Source organism: Triturus cristatus, chromosome 12, assembly GCF_964204655.1.
Source record: "Triturus cristatus chromosome 12, aTriCri1.1, whole genome shotgun sequence".
Lineage (NCBI taxonomy): Eukaryota > Metazoa > Chordata > Amphibia > Caudata > Salamandridae > Triturus > Triturus cristatus.
In genome coordinates, this window is record NC_140595.1 from 45,846,645 (window position 1) to 45,869,943 (window position 23,299).

The 23,299-nt window shown below is 44.5% G+C and overlaps 1 protein-coding gene across 1 annotated transcript in view; it reads left to right on the plus strand.

Annotated features, from left to right (window-relative positions):
• LOC146772385 (procathepsin L-like) overlaps positions 1-23,113 on the plus strand; it is a 41,317-nt gene extending 18,204 nt beyond the window's left edge. The window contains exons 3-8 of the mRNA XM_085639478.1: positions 3,633-3,755; positions 4,664-4,819; positions 9,205-9,429; positions 16,286-16,454; positions 18,632-18,746; positions 19,824-23,113. Coding sequence (XP_085495604.1) covers positions 3,633-3,755; positions 4,664-4,819; positions 9,205-9,429; positions 16,286-16,454; positions 18,632-18,746; positions 19,824-19,923 — 888 coding nt within the window. The 3' untranslated portion in view covers positions 19,924-23,113. The remainder of the gene's footprint in view (positions 1-3,632; positions 3,756-4,663; positions 4,820-9,204; positions 9,430-16,285; positions 16,455-18,631; positions 18,747-19,823) is intronic.
• The last annotated feature ends 186 nt before the right edge of the window (positions 23,114-23,299 follow it).

Sequence of the window (23,299 nt, forward strand, 5' to 3'; positions counted from 1 at the left end):
ACATGTATCCAGCATTGCTCAAAGAGGGCCTCTTACATGCATAGGGTTCAGGATAGATATCTGCAGATGGTGTAATGCACATGTATCCAGCATTGCTCAAAGAGGGCCTCTTACATGCATAGGGTTCAGGGTAGATATCTGCAGATGGTGTAATGCACATGTATCCAGCATTGCTCAAAGAGGGCCTCTTACATGCATAGGGTTCAGGATCTCTGCAGATGGTGTAATGCCCATGTTTCCAGCATTGCTCAAAGAGGGCCTCTTACATGCATAGGGTTCAGGATATCTGCAGATGGTGTAATGCACATGTATCCAGCATTGCTCAAAGAGGGCCTCTTACATGCATAGGGTTCAGGGTAGATATCTGCAGATGGTGTAATGCACATGTATCCAGCATTGCCCTAAGAGGGCCTCTTACATGCATAGGGTTCAGGATATCTGCAGATGGTGTAATGCACATGCATCCAGCATTGCTCAAAGAGGGCCTCTTACATGCATAGGGTTCAGGATAGATATCAGCAGATGGTGTAATGCACATGTATCCAGCATTGCTCAAAGAGGGCCTCTTACATGCATAGGGTTCAGGATATCTGAAGATGGTGTAATGTACATGTATCCAGCATTGCTCAAAGAGGGCCTCTTACATGCATAGGGTTCAGGATATCTGAAGATGGTGTAATGTACATGTATCCAGCATTGCTCAAAGAGGGCCTCTTACATGCATAGGGTTCAGGATATCTGCAGATGGTGTAATGCACATGTATCCAGCATTGCTCAAAGAGGGCCTCTTACATGCATAGGGTTCAGGATAGATATCTGCAGATGGTGTAATGCACATGTATCCAGCATTGCTCAAAGAGGGCCTCTTACATGCATAGGGTTCAGGATAGATATCTGCAGATGGTGTAATGCACATGTATCCAGCATTGCTCAAAGAGGGCCTCTTACATGCATAGGGTTCAGGATCTCTGCAGATGGTGTAATGCACATGTATCCAGCATTGCTCAAAGAGGGCCTCTTACATGCATAGGGTTCAGGATCTCTGCAGATGGTGTAATGCACATGCATCCAGCATTGCTCAAAGAGGGCCTCTTACATGCATAGGGTTCAGGATAGATCTCTGCAGATGGTGTAATGCACATGTATCCAGCATTGCTCAAAGAGGGCCTCTTACATGCATAGGGTTCAGGATAGATATCTGCAGATGGTGTAATGCACATGTATCCAGCATTGCTCAAAGAGGGCCTCTTACATGCATAGGGTTCAGGATCTCTGCAGATGGTGTAATGTACATGTATCCAGCATTGCTCAAAGAGGGCCTCTTACATGCATAGGGTTCAGGATAGATATCAGCAGATGGTGTAATGCACATGTATCCACCATTGATCAAAGAGGGCCTCTTACATGCATAGGGTTCAGGATATCTGCAGATGGTGTAATGTACATGTATCCAGCATTGCTCAAAGAGGGCCTCTTACATGCATAGGGTTCAGGATAGATATCTGCAGATGGTGTAATGCACATGTATCCAGCATTGCTCAAAGAGGGCCTCTTACATGCATAGGGTTCAGGATAGATATCAGCAGATGGTGTAATGCACATGTATCCACCATTGATCAAAGAGGGCCTCTTACATGCATAGGGTTCAGGATATCTGCAGATGGTGTAATGTACATGTATCCAGCATTGCTCAAAGAGGGCCTCTTACATGCATAGGGTTCAGGATCTCTGCAGATGGTGTAATGTACATGTATCCAGCATTGCTCAAAGAGGGCCTCTTACGTGCATAGGGTTCAGGATAGATATCTGCAGATGGTGTAATGCACATGTATCCAGCATTGCTCAAAGAGGGCCTCTTACATGCATAGGGTTCAGGATAGATATCTGCAGATGGTGTCATGCACATGTATCCACCATTGCTCAAAGAGGGCCTCTTACATGCATAGGGTTCAGGATATCTGCAGATGGTGTAATGTACATGTATCCAGCATTGCTCAAAGAGGGCCTCTTACATGCATAGGGTTCAGGATCTCTGCAGATGGTGTAATGTACATGTATCCAGCATTGCTCAAAGAGGGCCTCTTACATGCATAGGGTTCAGGATAGATATCTGCAGATGGTGTAATGCACATGTATCCAGCATTGCTCAAAGAGGGCCTCTTACATGCATAGGGTTCAGGATAGATATCAGCAGATGGTGTAATGCACATGTATCCAGCATTGCTCAAAGAGGGCCTCTTACATGCATAGGGTTCAGGATAGATATCTGCAGATGGTGTAATGCACATGTATCCAGCATTGCTCAAAGAGGGCCTCTTACATGCATAGGGTTCAGGATAGATATCTGCAGATGGTGTAATGCACATGTATCCAGCATTGCTCAAAGAGGGCCTCTTACATGCATAGGGTTCAGGATAGATATCTGCAGATGGTGTAATGCACATGTATCCAGCATTGCTCAAAGAGGGCCTCTTACATGCATAGGGTTCAGGATAGATATCAGCAGATGGTGTAATGCACATGTATCCAGCATTGCTCAAAGAGGGCCTCTTACATGCATAGGGTTCAGGATAGATATCTGCAGATGCTGTAATGTACATGTATCCAGCATTGCTCAAAGAGGGCCTCTTACATGCATAGGGTTCAGGATATCTGCAGATGGTGTAATGTACATGTATCCAGCATTGCTCAAAGAGGGCCTCTTACATGCATAGGGTTCAGGATCTCTGCAGATGGTGTAATGTACATGTATCCAGCATTGCTCAAAGAGGGCCTCTTACATGCATAGGGTTCAGGATCTCTGCAGATAATGTAATGCACATGTATCCACCATTGATCAAAGAGTGCCTCTTACATGCATAGGGTTCAGGATATCTGCAGATGGTGTAATGCACATGTATCCAGCATTGCTCAAAGAGGGCCTCTTACATGCATAGGGTTCAGGATATCTGCAGATGGTGTAATGCACATGTATCCACCATTGCTCAAAGAGGGCCTCTTACATGCATAGGGTTCAGGATATCTGCAGATGGTGTAATGCACATGTATCCAACATTGCTCAAAGAGGGCCTCTTACATGCATAGGGTTCAGGATATCTGCAGATGGTGTAATGCACATGTATCCAACATTGCTCAAAGAGGGCCTCTTACATGCATAGGGTTCAGGATAGATATCTGCAGATGGTGTAATGCACATGTATCCAGCATTGCTCAAAGAGGGCCTCTTACATGCATAGGGTTCAGGATATCTGCAGATGGTGTAATGCACATGTATCCAGCATTGCTCAAAGAGGGCCTCTTACGTGCATAGGGTTCAGGATATCCCCAGATGGTGTAATGCACATGTATCCAGCATTGCTCAAAGAGGGCCTCTTACATGCATAGGGTTCAGGATATCTGCAGATGGTGTAATGCACATGTATCCACCATTGATCAAAGAGGGCCTCTTACATGCATAGGGTTCAGGATAGATATCTGCAGATGGTAAACCTAATTCAGTTGATCCAAGGATCAGGAATGACTATCCTGAGTCAAAAAGTATCCTGAACATTTGTCACGGTTCCAGCACCGTCCACCATCCTTGAACAGCCCTGTTGTAGGGCCTTCAGTTCACTCATCCTTGCTTCTTTCAGGGCATAGAGGCCTCCCGGCGTGGGATCTGGGAGAGGAACCTGCAGCAGATTGAGCGACATAACCTTGAGCACACGCTTGGGAAGCACAGCTACAAGCTGAGGATCAACCACTTCGGAGACCTGGTAAATCTCAACGCAGCCGCCGTCGCTGTACTGTTACGACAGGACGAGGATGTGATGGTGATGACGGTGTGGGTATGACCAAGGGAAGCCAATGATGATGGGATGGAGAAAGGAGCATGGAGACGTGGTGCATGAAAGTCTAAGAACGTAGTGGACGGTGGGCAATGAGGAATGTGCAAGAACCGGAGGATACGATGGTGGTTGAGAATAGGCCCGGGGCAAATGGTGATAGTGAGGAGCAAACAGCGAGCTTGTGTTGGTGGCGCAAATACATGTATGTGAGGGATGTTGCAGGAGTGCAGTGAAGTAGAGACAGGAAAGGGGGTGAGAGAGAGTGGGCATAGAAGGCCTAGGGGAGCTAAAAGGGTTGTTCTGGAAGCTAATAATGAGTGGGCAGTGTCGCTGGTCAGCGTGTTGTCTGCAGTCTTCCTGAAGGGAACCACATGGTTGTGAGGTTGGAAAATATGGGATGGAGGTGAGCTGTAAAGGTGGGAGGAAGAGAAACACTCGGGTTATGTTGCAGCCAGATTGTGCAGATGTGCAGTGAGTCAACAAGAGCTTGCTCAGAGGGTGACATTGAAGGGTCTTGAGGTAGAAGGGACAGTGCTGGACGGGGGGGAGGCAGTGAAATGGTTCCATTGAGACATTGAGGGTGCAGTTGGGGGATACAATTGGGGTTTTGTGAGGGGAAATAAGCTGTGGTACATGGGATAATAACATGTCAGTGTTGTGGCAGAAGGCAATGGAATAGGGTGGGTATTAAAAAGTTATGTAGATCAGCTTGTATTCCAATAAACTTAGCCCTATGCCAGACGCTCTATGGGTTTCACTGCCCGTTGCCTCATGGTAGACCTCGCCGTCTAATCCGTGCCACCACCTGATGGAGACCTCTCTTTCTTCATGTCTAGCTCGATGACGAATTCCAGCAGTTGATGAATGGTGCTTTCCTCGAGCCTTCTCAGCCACACATGGAGATGCCACTTTTTCAACAGTCGTTCGCCTTTGAAGCGCCGAAGGCTGTGAACTGGAGTGCGAAGGGCTTCGTCACACCTGTGAAGAACCAGGTGAGCTAACGTGAACTAAACAGATGGCATAAGACAAACCAGTATTGTGCACTTCGTACAGCTCTTTCCCAGAGACCTACCTTCCTGGTATGTTATGACATGTTATGTTATGTTAAACTGATTTATAAAGCGCACAGCTGCCCCAGCAAAGGGGCGTCCCGGCGCTGCAGCAACAGAGAGCGAACCAAATCACTAAAATGGAGAGCGGCACGAAAAGTAGCATAAGAAGGAAGAGCGTTAAGTAGGGCAAAAAGAAAAGTTTTAATCGCCTTCCTAAAGCCGAAAAATTGGAATGTTTTATAGTGATCAAGGGTCTTATCTCAACTTCCCCTCCCCGAATTGTGTGATCTTGTACAAATCACTTTAGTTTACTGTGCCTCATATCCACAAAATTAGGCGCATTTAAGAGCAGTCTATCCCCTGTACTGAATGTTAAATCAAAGTAGACACCTTCATTTACATTTAACCCAGTGGATGTTGTTGTTGCTGTTAGTCAGCCTCAGTGCTATGTGAAGAATTTCACCAGTCACGTTATTGTTGTACATAGAGCCTCAGTGGGACAGGTCAGGAAATTTCAGCCGTGAGATATTTTTATTTATTTAATATATATTTTTTTTGTATGGCGCTTCTGCAGTAGGTGGCTTCAATGTACACATTTTGCAGAATGTGAGGTAAGGAAATTGAACAGCGATTAACAGAGAATGTATATTGAGTCAAGTCCATGTGCATGGCGGTAAGGGCAGTGTCTCCAAGTGTTTTTGTGTGCTTTTACCAAACTCCAGCAGAAAGGAAAAGGCAGGGGAGTCCTAGAGACTTGAACATTGAGAACCCAGAGACCTTCCCCCAAATTGTGTGTATCCTGGCAGGAGCAGAAAAATGTGGTTTTGTGAAGCCGGCCTTACGCGTCTGGTAAAACTAAATGTTGCTCTTGAGGAAAGAATCTAATTTTCAAAAATACACAATTAAATCAAAATGGCGGACAATGAGCTTTTTTTTTAACCAGGGAACTGAAGAATCTCAAACTAGTTGAGACACAGAAACGTTTCCAACGATGCTACATGGAAAGGGACAAAGACTTAGGGGCAGAATGAATGTGTCCTAAGATTTCGCCCTGAAGCAGACCAGGTAGAAGAAACAAAGAGATCAAAACATGTTCACCTGCTTATCCGACCATGTTGGGTTGACGCTATAAAAAATTGTGGTTATATTAACGGCATGTTTTTCTTTATTTTGCAATATGTAAGCCAACCTCCTGGAAACATTGGCACAGTCAGAGATATGAACAAGGCTGCACATTGTGTAGTGTTGCATGACCCCTTCCTGTGTAGAAATAACGCTCCAACAGACATTGAGGATTGCCGCACAGGCTGCAGAAATCTCTCTGCCTGAAGGCCGCTGGTCAGATATCTGATTCAGCGAAGACAGTGCCCTTGGGCTCCATTTTCACTCAATATTCGCCACTTTAAATTCAGTTTTATTTGTTCTTTTGGGCTCTGGTGGTTTTACAGGGTTTTTCATTTGCATTCACCCGGTATCAGCGCTGCTCGATATTTTGACTCTGGTGTGAAGTCCAAGCGAGCCAATTTAATCCAGTGTCAAAGTGGCCAATAAATCAATGTATGCAAGGAAGGCAAGGGCAAAGACATAGAGAGAGAGGGAAAAATGCAAGTTAAGAGGAGGGAGAACTGATAGTGAACAGGAGAGAACATTGAGAGAAAAAAACTAAGAGAGTGACGGGAGTGGAGAGATATTGATAATATCAGGAGGGAAGTTTAGGAGGGAGACAAAGGAGATCTTAACATAGATCCTGTTACAGGAAGGCAAAAGAGGTGGAGAGACAATGAGGAGGAATGAGAAAAAGGAGAGACGGAGTTGAACAAAAAGAAGAGAAACATAAAGGGAGGGAGAAGAGTGAAAACAAAATGGAGACTGGAATAATAATGAAGAGGAAGAGACAAGAAGGGGGGGTGATGTTACAAGGGGAGTGTGGGCTTGGAAAGGGAATGCTGTGGAGATTGAAAAAAGAGTTAGAAAAGGTGAGGGGAGAGGAATAGAGAGGAAGGCGTAGGCAAGAGCAAAGATTAGCAGAAAAATTGAGGGGGGTGAGGGAAAGAGAAAGGGAGGGACAGTGAGTGGCAGAAGCGGAGAGCTGGAAATAGAATGGAGAGGAGGTGCAAGGCAAAACTGGAGTGAGAGAACGGTGAAACAAGTAGTAGAGGTAAAAGAAAGAAGGGAAAGGGAGAGAGAGAATCAAAGACTGGTGCATGGGGGATAAAGACATTTCAAGTGCGGACAGTGAGAGGAACACACGTTTCCATTCCACTTTGGACCCCCTGCTCCCTTAAAGGATGTCTGATATAGTGTCCGTCCTCTGGGCTCATTATAGCTCCAGAAATGACCCCTCCTATCCTGTGGGGTCTGGAGGCTGCTGGAGAGCTCCCCCGTGTGGCAGGCAGGGCTAACTGCAGCATCTTGAGCTACACACCTTAGAAGGTAGCAAGCGTCAAGACACCGCACACTGCTGCCGGCCAGGGGGGCTAAGACAGATTCACCGTCTGGGAGAACGGACCCTGGCCCGCACCGACAGTGCAATTACAACTGTTTTATCTGTGCAGGTGGCGGGCTCCGGCACTCATTTTTGGGGAATGAGACTTATTTTTTTAATAATCAGGCATCACAGTAAAGGAACAAAGGAGAGAAATGCAGAAAGGAAAGAGGCAAACGGGAAGAGGAAGGAAAAATAATCTCCAGAAGTGAGGTAAAGAGACAGGAAGTGTAGGGCAGTAGAAGAAAGAGGGGTGAGGTGGAATCAAGACCAGGCAGCCTTGGTATTCATGAGATAAAGAGACAGGAAGTGTAGGGTGGTGGAAGAAAGAGGTGTAAGGTGGAATCAAGACCAGGCAGCTTCGGTATTCATGAGATAAAGAGACAGGAAGTGTAGAGTGGTGGAAGAAAGAGGCATGCGGTGGAATCAAGACCAGGCAGCTTCGGTGTTCATGAGATAAAGAGACAGGAAGTGTAGGGGGGTGGAAGAAAGAGGCGTGAGGTGGAATCTGAACCAGGCAGCCTCGATATTCATGAGATAAAGAGACAGGAAGTGTAGGGTGTTGGAAGAAAGAGGCATGCGGTGGAATCAAGACCAGGCAGCCTCGATATTCATGAGATAAAGAGACAGGAAGTGTAGGGCAGTGGAAGAAAGAGGCGTGAGGTGGAATCTGAACAAAGCAGCCTTGATATTCATGAGATAAAGAGACAGGAAGTGTAGGGGTGGAAGAAAGAGCGTGCGGTGGAATCAAGACCAGGCAGCCTCGGTATTCATGAGATAAAGAGACAGGAAGTGTAGGGTGGTGGAAGAAAGAGACATGAGGTGGAATCAAGACCAGGCAGCCTCGGTATTCATGAGATAAAGAGACAGGAAGTGTAGGGCAGTGGAAGAAAGAGGCGTGAGGTGGAATCTGAACAAAGCAGCCTTGATATTCATGAGATAAAGAGACAGGAAGTGTAGGGTGGTTGATGAAAGAGACATGAGATGGAATCAGTATGGGTCAGTCTGGGGATTCAGCAATCCCAGCATTCAGCAGCACAAGTGATGGACTCCTACATTTTTATTTTTATTGAGCCTCACTTTTGGGTTTGAAAGGTGTTCTAAAAAAATAGAAGAGATGGCAACCCCGCTCACAACCTCCCAAACCTCCCCAGGGAAGGGCAGGACCAGTAGATGCAAGAATAGGCAAATGGGCTTGTGTCTGCAGCAAAAAAATCACAAAATGACAGGCAAGCTTAATGCTTGCAAACTTGAAAGTGTATCAACGTGTTTTAGTGCTGAAATTATTTGTTTCCTGACAGAAAACGTAGCCACAAGAGCAAAATAGACATGCGAAATGCCCCATTGTTGAACAAAGACTGTCATGAACTTTTGTAGCACTTATGGAGAGAAGTCATGCAAACCTTCATCCTACCCTTGATTCTAATTTCATTTTATGTTATTATTGATTTAAATTTAATTAATTAAGTAACTCTGACTTTAAATTATATTGAACTAAATGAATCAAGCATAAATAAGGTAATCATAATCTAACACTAACCATAACCATTCAATAAGATAATTTAGCGTTGAAGTGATATTATTAACAAGTAGAAGTAATGTCAAGGCGACAGCCTGTAAACTAAGTTTTTGTAGTAATATTTTACTATAAAGGAGTCAAAATACTACTGGTGCACCTTCTTTCTAAAACCACTTCTGAATTTGGGGTCCCCTCTGTTCACATTTCTACCAATTCCCCCTTTTGGACAGTCCTCCTCAGGTCTACTTTTGGGGTCTCCTCACCCCTGCGTACCCCTCATTTGTTTACAGCTTACTAAACCACTGCTCTTCGTATTTACAGGGTCACTGTGGGTCCTGTTGGGCTTTCAGTGCTACAGGAGCCCTCGAGGGACAAATCTTCAAGAAGACTGGACTGCTGGTGTCCTTGAGTGAGCAGAACCTGGTGGATTGTTCCAAACCTCTGGGTAACAAAGGATGCAGGGGAGGTTACATTAGCAGGGCGTTCGAGTATGTGCGTACTAACGGAGGAATTGACCCGGAAGCAACCTACCCCTATGTGGCGCGGGTAAGAAGCCAGGAGGCCTCCTTCTAAAAGTCAAAATGACTAGTTGTGAAATCATTGGAGTCGTTTCCTACCAGCGCAGAGGAATATAAAGTCTTTCTACTTGTGTGGAACATTTTTAGGTGTGGCGCAGCGGCCAGGGCGGCTGACTCCGGAGCACGGGGCTCGCGGTTCAATCGCCGGCGGCAGCTCAGCTCAGCATCATGTGACTCTGGGCAATAGCTCACTTAATCTGCCTCGATGGCCCCTAGTGTCCTTAGGGGTGATTAGCACTTGCTTTACAAGTACCAGGTTATAGGTGATATATATAAGAAGAACAAATATAGAGCCTTGTCATAATAGAAGTCCAAAAAACTGATTTAGAAAAAAGCATAAGTGAAAGAATTGGTCGATAAAAGGTTGGGAATTTTGTTAATTGGGTATCTTGTAGGGGCCTGCTTATGTTGGAATGAAGGAATGGAAGCAGTCAAGCATACATTAGTAGGGAGAGAGCTCCAGATTTTTTTTAGGCTTTGCCTGAGAAGCTGGGCTTCATGGAGGAACTCCTGTTGTACTTTGAAAAGTCGTGGCATGGGGAGGCCCTCCCAATTAAGTCTTTGCTCCTTCTCGATTGGTCAGTTTGTCTTCCAGGTACCTGGGGGGTCTTCCTGTGTACGGCCTTATAAATTGCAGCAAGGCAATTTAAAACAAGCATTGGCATAGCCAATAGGTCTCGCCTTTGGGACCTTATAAGTGTTTAGCCATGCAACAGTTGCATAACTAAATACTTATGAGGTTGCAAATGCGAGACCTATTGGCTATGCCAAGCGGCCATACGGCCGCGAAAGTGAAAGTGATCGCGATCAAAGTAAACATCAATGGCAGCGAAAATTAAAGTAATCGCGGTAAAGCGCGGCACGCGCGCCCATGCACTGTAGCTCTAGGCTGGCCTGGTAGCACTTTTTGGAGCCCTCTCAATAAGTCTCGCCAGACCAGCGCATGCGCTGGGTCAGGCGAGACCTAAACACTGAGGGCTCGATTCACGCAGGTACTTACGTGTAGTACAGTTACGAGTGCGAAGTCTCCACACTCAGGATGGAATGTCCGCACTCGCAGCGGAATCTCTGTAAGGCGCACTCTCTGCAGTGCGCCGTGACGAGATACCGCCACGAGTGCGGAGACTCGTGCCCTCGTAAATTAACTTACACGTAAGTACCTTCATGAATTAGCGCCTAGGTCCTTTTAGGCAAATGGACCTGGCAGCAAAATGAAGTACTATTTTTAGGTCTCGATTCTGAGTGGAGATAAAAGGGCGCGGTGCCGTTGTTACCAGATATGGTAAATATCTTATATTCTGAGCTTTCAGTTAGAAAATGGGCCATTGCATGTGGAATTAGTGTTTCTACCAAACAAAGGTGCACGTTTTAGAGTTGTGTGCCCATTTTTCCCTGATAAATATCACCAGGTTTCACTGCTGACATATGTTGAGGAATATTGCGGGAGATGTTTGCTGTAATATTCAGAATTTGGATCCCTGCTCAAACTCCTGTTTGCATAGGGACTGGAATTAAACCCACTCAGAATCTGGGCACCATGTGGAGTAAGGAGTGACTCCAGGAGGCCATACCACTGGGCAGTTCTTGCTATCACCCTAGCTGGGACCAGGCTCTTCAGCTCAGAATTGCAGAGTGTCTGATGTGTCGTAAATGTTTTGAAAATAACTGTATCGACTTCAATATCTGTAAACCTGCTTACCATAAGTGTATAATATCTGTATATTATGTTATTCCGCTTTGATGGGTCGCAAAATGCTAAAAGCACCCCGGAGTATGCCTCGCGGTGCTGTGAGAGGGATAGGGAAGGAGGGATGAGCAAAGCAGCGGCACTGACTCTAGGACCTAGAGCCTAACCAGCACTATTTGCTTCATATTCCTCAAACTTCTTCTTTTCTGAAGTTTTGACCAGGGCCTTCCTATGCCTTTAGAGCTGAGGATTGAGCTCTTGAATGTCGAGTACAAGAATATCGTGGCTCACTAACATCATGGGCAAAGTATTGAAAGTTGAATGCAAAGAGGGAAATAGATTCAGTAGTCTTAACTCAAAATCTATGTTGATGATATAGATCTCGTCAAGGTACATCAATGTTCGCGTTAGGTATAGAAAATGTATACACACTTATCTTTCCATATTTTGTCTCTCGATATTCTGTCCACAATATTAGCGTCTCACGAGATTAGTGTCCCACAATATGCCCGACCAGGTGTCTCCAACCAGTCGATCGCGAGTTACCAGTTGCTCCCAGACACCTTCGGAGTAGCACGAGGTCAATTACTTTTAAAGTTAAGGGAAGTTTGTGTTTATTTTACATTATTATCCTCAGATTTATTATCATCAGCTTGCAGAGGGCAGGGCCTGATAATCAGCAGTGCTCAGTCTGATTGGTGCTCCAGGGTCACAGAGGTCAACAACTGAAGCCCTGAGGTATAAAAGTCCTTGTCAACTCAATATTGGACCTGCAAAGAAAAGTAGGTTTCTGAATACTTTTAAATATGGGAAAATTAAAATGAAAAGTTACCTTAATGATTAAGTTAACTCTTCATTTTTGCCCATTTCAAAGTTTTATAAACAACAGGCCACTTGCTCTCAGTGGCCAGTAGACACGGTTCAATAAGTATAACTGAAAAATACAACCAGTTATTTTAAAGTACAGAAATTTAAAGTGCAGGCATTTTTTCCATATTACAAATATTTTGGCAGAAAATGTTTCTGCACTCTAAATTTCTCCCATTTGAAAAAATAATTATTGTATGTTTGTGCTGTACATGTAACGGTGCTACATATAGCGAAAGGTATGTCCTGTACTGCAAGGACATACAACACAGTCTCTCAGTCACCCATGATTCATATACACACATGTTCATACATCCCCAAAGACCACACTCTCACTGACACACATGGCAGCGCTGTCATAGCGTGCCAAGTCAAAGTATTTTGTTTAAACCATAGTGTCTGGCTCTATGGACATTTGGGCATAAGGCTTAAAGTCAATGAAGCTGGACGTGAGGGTATCTGGTAACCTTGCACGAGTGGCTTGGCCTTCAGTAGCTCACAATGATTTTCACTGATCAGAAGTAGCTCTCACTACAGAAAAGGTTGGAGACCCCTGTGCCAGACTCTCATGCCACTGCCAGCATAGACATTAAGGGTGAGTCCACCACGGGTAGCATGAGAAAGGGCTCTCTTATGTGCATCGCAGAGACTTTATCCCCATATCAAATCTTGTGCCTCTGCAGGCAAGACAACATTACCATACAAGGAGCTATGCTATGGCAAAACTTTAAATGCGCTGCTCTGTTATCAGCTGCAAGCGTTGCTTTAGACGGGGTGGAGTAAGTGTTTCAACTTCCCTCACCAGGACTTGTGCAACAGTACAAGCTGTAGACTGAAATGTCTTAACACAAGTTTAGGCAAGGCAGCTTAGCACGCTTCATTAACTTATCAATATGCAATTTGTCATTGTTACAATATATGTTATTAATTGATATGCCTCCCAGATTTTCTGTGCAGTAACATGCGTAGAAAAGGGGGCAAATATACACAGCTGCCTTGAGCAGAAACTTTGCTGTCTGATATCGAGATATGCAATTTTAAAGTTTTCCTGCATGTCTGGGTTTTCCAAGAACATGTGCTATTCTGAAGCACGCTGTGCGATATATGTAGATATCACAAAAGATGCTAGTGAAATATAGATAAAAGTGAAGCATATGAAGACAGGTATCTCTTTAGCGAGATGACATTGTAGTTGTATTTATATAGCACTTACCAACCCTTTAAATGATTTTCACTGAGTAGCACGCTACTCCGGACCCAAAGATGGATTAGTGGTGGATTAGTAGAGGGAAATATAAAATGTTTTGGGGAGTGGTAGACACTTGAGTCTGTTAGTTGGATGAGTAGGACAAAGGATGGGTAGAGGAGGGAGGAGTTAAAAAGAACCGATTTGGGAGTTTGTAGTAAACAAGAGGTTTGGGAGGAATCAGAGAACCTGTTAGTTGGCGGAATAGGTTAAAGGATGGATAGAAGGGGGAAGAGTTTAGAAAGATGCAAGTATTTTCCGAAGTACTTTTGATAGGCCTTCCAAGATCCAAATTGGCTGATTACAGGTTCTGCCATGCTCAGGGCATGCCTTGCTCACACATTGGTGCCTGTGGAGTGTTTGTTTTCCATACAATGTTGAGAAAGTGCAAAGGCACACTTGGTATGTTTCTGAAGAGCTCAGGTGAGGACAATAATGCAAAATGTGATCAAAATGCAGCGAATGTTGTAATTTTGCCGCAAAAAGAAAAAATTCTGATTTTAGAAATTTGCAGAAATTCAACCATATCAACTCTACCAAATCTCTACTCTTTGCCACTGATAGATGGAGGTAAATTAACACAAATGTGAAGCATTAAATCTGCTTCAGTACCGGTACTGCGAGCTTTGAAATATTCGCTCGTGGAAAGACGACAAAAACCGTAGAAATATGTGTTTATAACAACCCTATCATACAGGGCTTCAAAATATGGGTTCTGGCAAAGTAGCTGCCTATTAAGAGTGCATTTAAAGTAGTTGTATATAGTCAGAAGTTCCACATGCAACATCAAATATTGATGAGAAGCCGCTCACATATTTGACCATTTGCTGGAATGCATTGGTAAAACCGGCCATTTTAGATGCCTTACCTCTGCTGTGCCATAGAGACAAGGCACTTTAAATCAGGCGCATGTTAGGCGCCTCCATGGTAGAGGCGGTAAATTGCCTCCAGCAGAACTAGAATTTATAAAGGCAAACTTTAAAAATAACCAAACCCATAATTTCTTTACAACAATTTACACTTTGGACTTATCTCATGGCCAGGTATAGATCGCTAACATCTCCACTTAGACAGCTGTGACATTTTTTGGGTTCTATGAATACAGTTGAGTAAATGTAATCTGAAGATACAAAATGACCTTCAGAAAAGAGAAATTTCCAGGCTACAACTTTAATATCTGGCAGTCCAAAGGTCCCGGCAAAGCACGGCATTTCGCAGGCACCCGCTGGAGCACTCTTGAAATGGGCCAGTAGAAGCATTGTGACCTTCATCATCCGTGCATGCAGTGACCTCACACAATGCACAATAATGCGGTGCTCATCTCATTAGTATGTAGTACAATGTGCAGAACAGCGACTGACATGCAAGCATTCTGTAAAGCTCCTCATTATGTCGGCCATCTTCATTGTAATGCTTCTGGTTGAGTCAGTCTCTTCACAATGTGGTCTTTGAATTTCACATAGGTCAGCACATTCTGCTGCCTGTTTTTTTCTCTCCCCATTAAAGATGGATGTCATCGGTGGGTAGACCCCAGGAGAGGGCGTGGTTTCTGGGTTTCTTGCTCTCAGGTATACAGGGCACAAAGACAGCTATTGTTTGTACTTTGAGGAGTTCATAAGTACCAAGGTGTTACTAACATCCAATTTCTGAAGTAGGACATCACGTGAATTAAGATGCGCTAAAAACTGAAAAGAATTACTTAAGGGGGGTTAAAGCACACGCCCCTAGAGTCTGGTTTAGATATATACGTTTAGACCCTCTTCCGGGTGGTCTGAGAGTCCTTCCAAGAAGACAAAACATTATAATAATAAGTTACTTTGGAATTCTTTTCTAACATCAGATATACATCTAGGCCAGCTTTTGGCCTTTTTACAACACACACCTGCGTCCATATGAGTGTCGCATGTTACGTCTGGTGATGTCAAATCTCTGCTGCTTGGAGCTGCACTGGCGCCACCTGGGGCCCCTCCTAAGATATTGCAACATTTTCATTTGTATCCATTCATCACACGGGGATATCTCTAAGATTAGAAATGGTAGATAAAATGAAGTTGTGAGAAAATTACTTGGCAAAAATAAGTAGTGTCCCCATCCTTTCTGTTTAATCTCTTTGTTCATCTTATTTTCTTTCCACGTGACTCTGTCTTTAAGCTGCTTTTTTTTTTTAGCCCATCCCGTCTTAAAATGATCTAAAAGCAAACAATGCTATGCTGAGTAAAAACTGCTGGAAAATGACCGGATGAAAAAAACAATATATGGAGCTTGAGGGTTGGGACCGGGTCAGACATAAGAGGGTCAGGCTTATAGGGGAATGTGGCGATAACAGAATACGGTGGGGTCCTCGACAGACCAATATGGCAGGGACAGATACAGACCTAGTAAGGTGGCTCGTAGGAAATGAATATTGTTATTAGATTATATTTGTAGAGCACCAATCACCCAAGGTCTCTAGGCACTTACAGCGTGGACCAGGAGCCGGAATCCCTTAGTCCCGAAGATACTAAATGCACAGTGGGTGGATTTATTCAAATGCCTCGGTAAACAAGATGGTTTTAAGTTTTCTCCTAAATGGTAGTAAAGTGGTTTCCCATATATATAGTGCTTTATGTCATTATATGATCGCCTCAAAGCACTGAGGATGGCAGGAGAGATGGAAAATGAGGGACTGGAAGAGCGCAAAGGGGGCGGGGGGGGCAAAGAGAGGGAGAGGCTTAGACAGTTTTTCGTCTAGGTTCGCTTTATAGAAATACTACATTCTTACATACATACAGATTTTCACAGGGTAAGGTCTGCTTTGCTCGTGGCAGTTTAGCAGTCATATTGTGTGGTTGCTTTGCTTCAAGAAAAAAGCTTTTTCAGAAACTAGATTAGCATTTGTTCTTCCTGCCCCTTTCCCTGCTCACCCCATGTTGATCTGTGATTGCTTTCTAAAAGCTATAAATTGGAGGATAAGGCAGCAGGGACGCCATTTTGTGTCTGCGTAGATGAGAATGTATATTTATTGCATCCTTGATTCTTGCATAGGATGACCAGACGTGCCAGTATGATCCTGTGCACAAGGCTGGCAACTGCTCCTCCGTCGTTGGCATCCAGCGTGGCAACGAGTCTGATTTGGAGGCGGCCGTGGCATCCGTGGGTCCGGTCTCTGTGGCCGTCTACGCCAGCCTTTTCACCTTTCGATTCTACCGATCAGGTAACTGAAGACAAGTACACAAATCAAAATGTAAGTTTACTAAGTGACTCCATGTCATCAGGGACACCATTTTCTGAACCTTTCCTTTGCAAAACTGCTGTGATCTTGAAAGGTTGATCCCATTGCTACAGCCGAGGTGCCCAACACTACAAATCCCAGAAAGCAGTAGTATTTAATAAAAGTCTAGTGCTGGAACATGTGGCTCTTGCTGACTTATATCTGGTGGCTTAGTGGACTAATGCGTCCACTGTAGGGGCCTGTGTTCAACCTCATGGTCGCAGGTTCAAATCCCAACAGGTCCACTCAACCTTTCATCCTTCTGAGGTCGATAAAACAAGTACCATTGAGTTGGGTAACAATAAAACATCTGCGCCAAGATACCCTTCTGGGTGAGCGTGCGCTTTACAAATACACATTATGTTATCAGGCATTCTTAAATTTGGGGAACATGATTGCCTCAAAGGTGGGAGAATTTCCAACAGGTCGTGATAGGACAGAGTCACTCTTATCTGCTGTGGCCTGTGAGAACTCATCCCATCCTCCTACAGTAATTGTAGGGAAACTTCAGAGCCAATAGTAGTAGTGGCACATAGTAGAACATATCAAAAGTAGGCGTGCAGCAAAAACTTCATGTGATGGCATCATTACTTCCATCCTTGATGGCCTCATGGTTAACTGGCTTTATAATCGTTAAGCATGATGGTACAGAGTTCTTGTTGAATGCAGTAATCAAATAATTTTTAATTCTTTAAAGTTGGATGCTGTTATTTAATCTCAAGTTCCTGTCTTGGTGTTCTCAGGACCTTGTCCTAATGTTCTCAGGTCCTTACCGTGCTGTTCTGAGCTCCTTGGTCTTCTGGCGTTTCCCCGTGTTCTATAGTCTTCGTCCAGGTGTTCTCAGGTCCTTCTCCCGGTGCTCTCAGGTGCAAACACTGAGGTTGGAGCCAATTTGAAATCAGTGTTTAGGTGTTCAGGGTTTCAGGAAGCTTTGTTTGAATCTCAGGAGAGATGGTGAGCATTCCAGAGGATGCTGTCCTGGATGTGAGAAATTCTCCACCTACCTTCTATACTGGAATGATTGTGAGGCCGGTATCCTTGGAAGGTCTCGACTAAGTATTGTAGACTTTGAAAGTTCTTCCTCCTTATAGAGCAGGTCCATGATATTGAAGGCCCATGATAGGTCCCGTAGTGGTGTTCGTCCGTCGTCATGGTCACAAATCTAACTGGAAACTACCGAGCAGGTCATTGAACTTGAGATGGAGAGGAGGGGTACCTAAACGCCATTCCAGGTTTTTGGTGATGCAGGGCACTGAATAAAAAACAATTTTTAAAAAATTTGTTTTAAATATCTCTTCATTCAGAAAATTCTTCCGTTTGTAATCATCGAAACCAACAGGTATTATTGTTACCTAAATGGTACTAATACTCTTTACCAGCACGTAACTGCAGACGTCAGTGACAACAAGTGTTTGTCTTACTTTGCCGACTTGCCAGCATTTTTAGGGCTGGGATCATGGTCTATGCTTGTAAAGTGAGTACAAAAGGGGGTGGTGATGGACGGAGCATCAGAACCAATCAAACACTCACACCCAGTCAACAGATCTGGGTTTGATCCATCACCGTTCTTTAGCCCACTCTGCCACCCCAGTTCAGACATGGCCATATGCAAATCAGTCTGACCCTGTGCCTCATGGGAACAGTCCAGCCTGAACTGCCAAGCCATGCCTTCCCTGGACCGGAAACAAGCTTCCTAGGACCGGTTTCTGGCATTTCAGCCGTCTTCAGCCAGGCTTACTTGAATCCAGTGGCAAAGTGAGCAAGGGACTCACGTCTGAGCATACCCTGCCAACTTATGGCGAACAAAGCGGTACAAAAGGGGGTGGTGATGGACGGAGCATCAGAACCAATCAAACACTCACAGCAAATGCAGAACGTCACCCAGTGGCAGTGCCAAGTTATTGAAAAGGCCTAGAAAATTGCCTTTTCAAGACCACAAAGAGTTCTCCAGCAGGCCGATTACTATTGTGTCTTGAGCACTGAACTCCTCGTACCATCCTAGCAGAAAGGCGCTTGGAGATATACAGGGTTCAGAGCCCATCTTTGGTTTTCTCAACAGTGTAATGTTGTGGCCTAGTACAGTGTCATCATAACAACTCTCATTGTGGTCGATTTCGCAGGTGTGTACTACGACCCATGGTGCACCGGCACAGTGAACCATGCCATGCTAGCTGTGGGCTACAACACCACTCAGGTGAACCAGAAGAATGTGGACTACTGGCTCATCAAGAACAGGTATGGCCTGAGGACTTATGAGGTGGGTGTGGCAACAATGTAGGGCATAATTAAAAAAAATTTAAGACGTTCAATGACTCAAAGTTATACTTAGGAGCCACCGGCAGTGCTGCTGAACGCTGGTGTTTCCACCTCATGTCTCTCCTTCCCACCCCCAGCCCTTCCCTTCTCTTTATCTCATGAACTCCGAGGCTGCCTGGTCTTGATTCCACCTCCTGCCTCTTTCTTCCAGTGCCCTACACTTCCTGTCTATTTATCTCATGAACTCCGAGGCTGCCTGGTTTTGATTCCACCTCATGGCTCTTCCTTTCACCACCCTACACTTCCTGTCTCTTTATCTCATGAACTCCGAGGCTGCCTGGACTTGATTCCACCTAACGCCTCTTTCTTCCACCACCCTACACTTCCTGTCTCTTTATCTCATGAACTCCGAGGCTGCCTAGTCTTGATTCCACCTCATGCCTCTTTCTCCCACCAACGTACACTTCCTCTCTCTTTATTTCACTCGTGCACATTTTTTTCCATCCCTGGTCCCCCCCCTTCATCACTGTTTTCCTATTTTTCTTTTCTTCTTTATTTCTTTCTTGCCTTTCGACCTCTCTCGCTTTCTCTTGCTCTGGGGCAAGGCCAGACAGTAAAAAATAAGTTGAGGTCCCAAAAAATTAGATTGGTTGCTCGCCACCTGCTACAACTGGCACAAATTAAGTACTGCTGCAATGCCTGGGGACTAACATGACAACCATTCATCATCACTTTACCTTTGATGCAGACGCTCTTATCGACTTCCCTGTAGGATTTCTAGAGCCACTCTGTTTTCTAGGCATGGATGGGCAACTCTCCTTTTTTCTCTTAACTAAAAAGCTGGTATTCTGCACCTTGTTTTTCTTGGTTATCACTTCTAAAGAACTCCTGTCTCTTGGGCCTTCTCACCCCTTGGCCCATACTCACATGGTTTCCTAAGACTTGCCTCTGGTGACTTCTCTTTATCTAGCATGAGTGTGGCAAGTACCCAATATAACCTTATTCGAACATCTGCATTCAATCACTCAGTGCCTTCATTTCTCTCTTTCTCTACAGCTGGACAGAGCAATGGGGTGAACAAGGCTACCTGCGTCTGAGGAAGGGTGCCAGCAATCACTGCGGAGTGGCCGATCAGGCGTTCTATCCTGTTCTTTGAGGGTCCTTGACAGCCGGACCCTCACTCATGGATCGCACCAGCCGAGCTTCAGATCGAGAGGTCCAAGACCAGATTGTCCATTTTATCAATGACATTTTCCCGGTAGGCTGCAGGTTAAAAGGGAAACTTTCACAATAGGATGGCTGTCAGCCATGACCCAACCATGCCCCCATAACCCATAATAGTGGCAGCTTCTGATCAATACTTTTGCCCGAGCTGATTTTGGCTTCTGGTCTGGCCCTTGAGTGACCCTCCACCCCCATTTGGAGTTTTCTCAAAGCTAGTTCACTGCCTTTTAAAAAAAAATATATATATATATATATATATATATTACCTACTGGCGGTCGCCAGTAGGTAGTTATAGTTAGGACCACGTTTCCATAGGAAAACCGCAACATTCTATTTTGAATAACTTTCGCGCCGGTCGACGAATCCTCGCGATTGTTTCAAAATAGGTGGGGCGCTACGCTCCGCTCCTACCCTGAAAGTCTCGGGGGGATTCGTCAAGCGGGGGCTGAGATAAAAGGGGGGTCCCAAAACGCGTTTTTCCCATGCATTTTTCCATATGACCTTTAGACACAGCTACAGCCCGAACGGCTGAACAGAATTACTTGAAATTTGGCAGAGAGGTAGTCCTCAGGTCAAGGAAGTGCCTTTTGTAGGTTTGGTGTAAATCTGTTTAGTAGATTCTGAGAAAATAGCCTTTAAATCAATATATATATCTGATTCAGCTTACGGTGCGCTTACGGTGCGCTTACCGTACGCGTACGGTGACGTGCGCGAGCACGATTCTGATTGGCTCTTAGATCTTAGTAAACATTTGAATCGGTCGAAACCAGGAAGCGGCGGCCGCCATTTTCTCTCTCGCTCTCAGAGTTGGGCAGCAAAAATGAAGCCCAAAAATGGCTAAAGGGGCAGTTTCTTCAGAACCTAACCACCCATCAATGATATAGGGGTCCTCAAAAACCCCCCAAGCCCCGGGGTTTTCGGAAAATCGGCGATTACGCTTACCGTACGCGTACGGTAAAAAACTTTTTTTAATAAAATTATCCACACTCTCCCCACCCCGTGCGCAAATGGTGCCCGAAGGGCAACATTTGTGCATGGCTTATCCCACCAATAAAATTAATAAGAATACATTTCTCAAAGATGCGCATAATATGTCCCCCATGTGCGCACGGTGCGCGAAGCGCATCGTGCGTACATGGCCCATCCTGCATAACGTGGGCACGCGGTGCGCGCAGCGCACCGCGTGACCACCGTGCGTGCACGGCACTAGCTGCGTAAAGTGGGCGCGCGAAGCGCACCGTGCGCGCACGCAACAAACTGCGTTAACTGGGCGCGCACGCCACGAATGGCGTAAAGTCACTTAGCATTTAAAAAACCGTACAAATTCACTGAAAAAACCATAGGTTTCACACACGTTATAGTTAGGAATTAGCATTTAAAAAACCTTGCAAATTCACTGAAAAAACCATAGGTTTCACACATGTTATAGTTAGCTGTACATTTCACTCGTAAAAAACCAATGAAATTCCCCCGTTATAGTTAGTGCAGGCAACTATAACTCACGCGACCGCAATCTTCTGCTGATGACATATGTGTCTTTATGAAAAAAAAATATTTGTAATATATGTATAGCTAAAATTTAATGGAAGAAGACATGGGCAAATAAGTGTCTAAATACAGTATTAGCATCAGCAGAGGATTGCGGTCGCGTGAGTTATAGTTGCCTGCACTAACTATAACGGGGGAATTTCATTGGTTTTTTACGAGTGAAATGTACAGCTAACTATAACATGTGTGAAACCTATGGTTTTTTCAGTGAATTTGCAAGGTTTTTTAAATGCTAATTCCTAACTATAACGTGTGTGAAACCTATGGTTTTTTCAGTGAATATATATATATATATATATATATATTTCATTCCGTTCCTGTAAGTGGGCAATCCAATCCTGTAACTCGATCCTTGAAAATGCCCTTGCACTATCTTATGATCCCGTTTTTATTTTCAAACATCCTATGGGTTGCTATTTCACCATTTGATCTGAGATGGTCTTTTCTCCATCCTAAAAGCAAGTCTTTACCTACCCAGACACTTGACCATTTTTTTCTCTAGGGTAAGCCGTAGCATGCTCCACATCAGTGGTTCGTAACTTTTTGACTTCTGTGGACCCACACATTTAATCATTACAGGAACCTATGGACCCCCACTGAGTCATTACTGGAAGCCGGGAACCCTGACATAAGCATTTTTTATGATTTGAAACACAAAACAAAAAATACAGAAATATGCATTCATCAAACAAATATGTAAATGATGAAATATTTTATTTAATCCACAAGCAAATATTTAAAAAAAATCGTAATTTTAATGGGAAGGATAGAGCTTTTTAAAATTAAATTTAGGCCACTCATTGTCCATACTATATTCTGTTTAATGAACTTGTATTTCTCCAAGAATCAATCTGCGGAATTTTTAGCCTCAAATTTCAAATTCCTTTACAATTTATAGAACATTTTAAAAACCTGAACTTTAAATTTTGCTTCTGCATTTCTTTACACTTTATTAATTTCCCAAGCAGTCGTGGACCCTCTGAGTAGGCTCCGTGGATCCCCAGGGGACCCCGGGCCACAGATTAAGAGCCGCTGCTCTACATCATCTGCACTGCTGCGCCGCTCTATCCCTACCAGTTTGGCTGGGATTGTTTTTGACGTGGCACAGGAGGAGCACTTCCAGTAAAAATGTATGCCAAGACAGAATTATTTGTTACTTTTCAGAAAGCAACCTCCCCAAAACTGTGGTTGAAATTTAAAAAAACAAAATTAGGCCATTGCTAATTTTTTCTAAACGGGACTCCATGCCTTGCGTGCCAGACATGGACTCAAGATGAGGGCTTCACCGGAGCTCCTGAGAAAGCGGCCATCTTGGAGCCCTGCAAACCCAGCGCCCCGAGAGCCATTCTGGGAGGGTTGGGGCACCCCTACCTGAGATGAAGCGTTAGGAGATATGTTACCAGGAGAGTGTTTGTGACTACTGCAGTTGAGTGAATGAGGAAGATATTGAGTTATGTGAACCCCCAATATGGAGTTGCACCTTGCTTTTCTGACAGTCGTCTGTCGTTTGTGCTTTGCATTTTTCCCCGCTGTATCAGGGGCTGTTTATAAATAAAACTTGGAGTGTATGACATCTGCCAGCTTGTGAGTGTGTTTCATTTTGGGTGATGAACACAGAGGAGTTTCTGGGCCCAAAGCCAGAATGGAGGCACTTGAATTTGTACAACCTACTTAACCTAATACTATGCCCAGGGCCACTGGAAATATGTGATTCTGCAGCGCTTTTAGCACAATTATAGATTTGCTGCATTTGCCACAT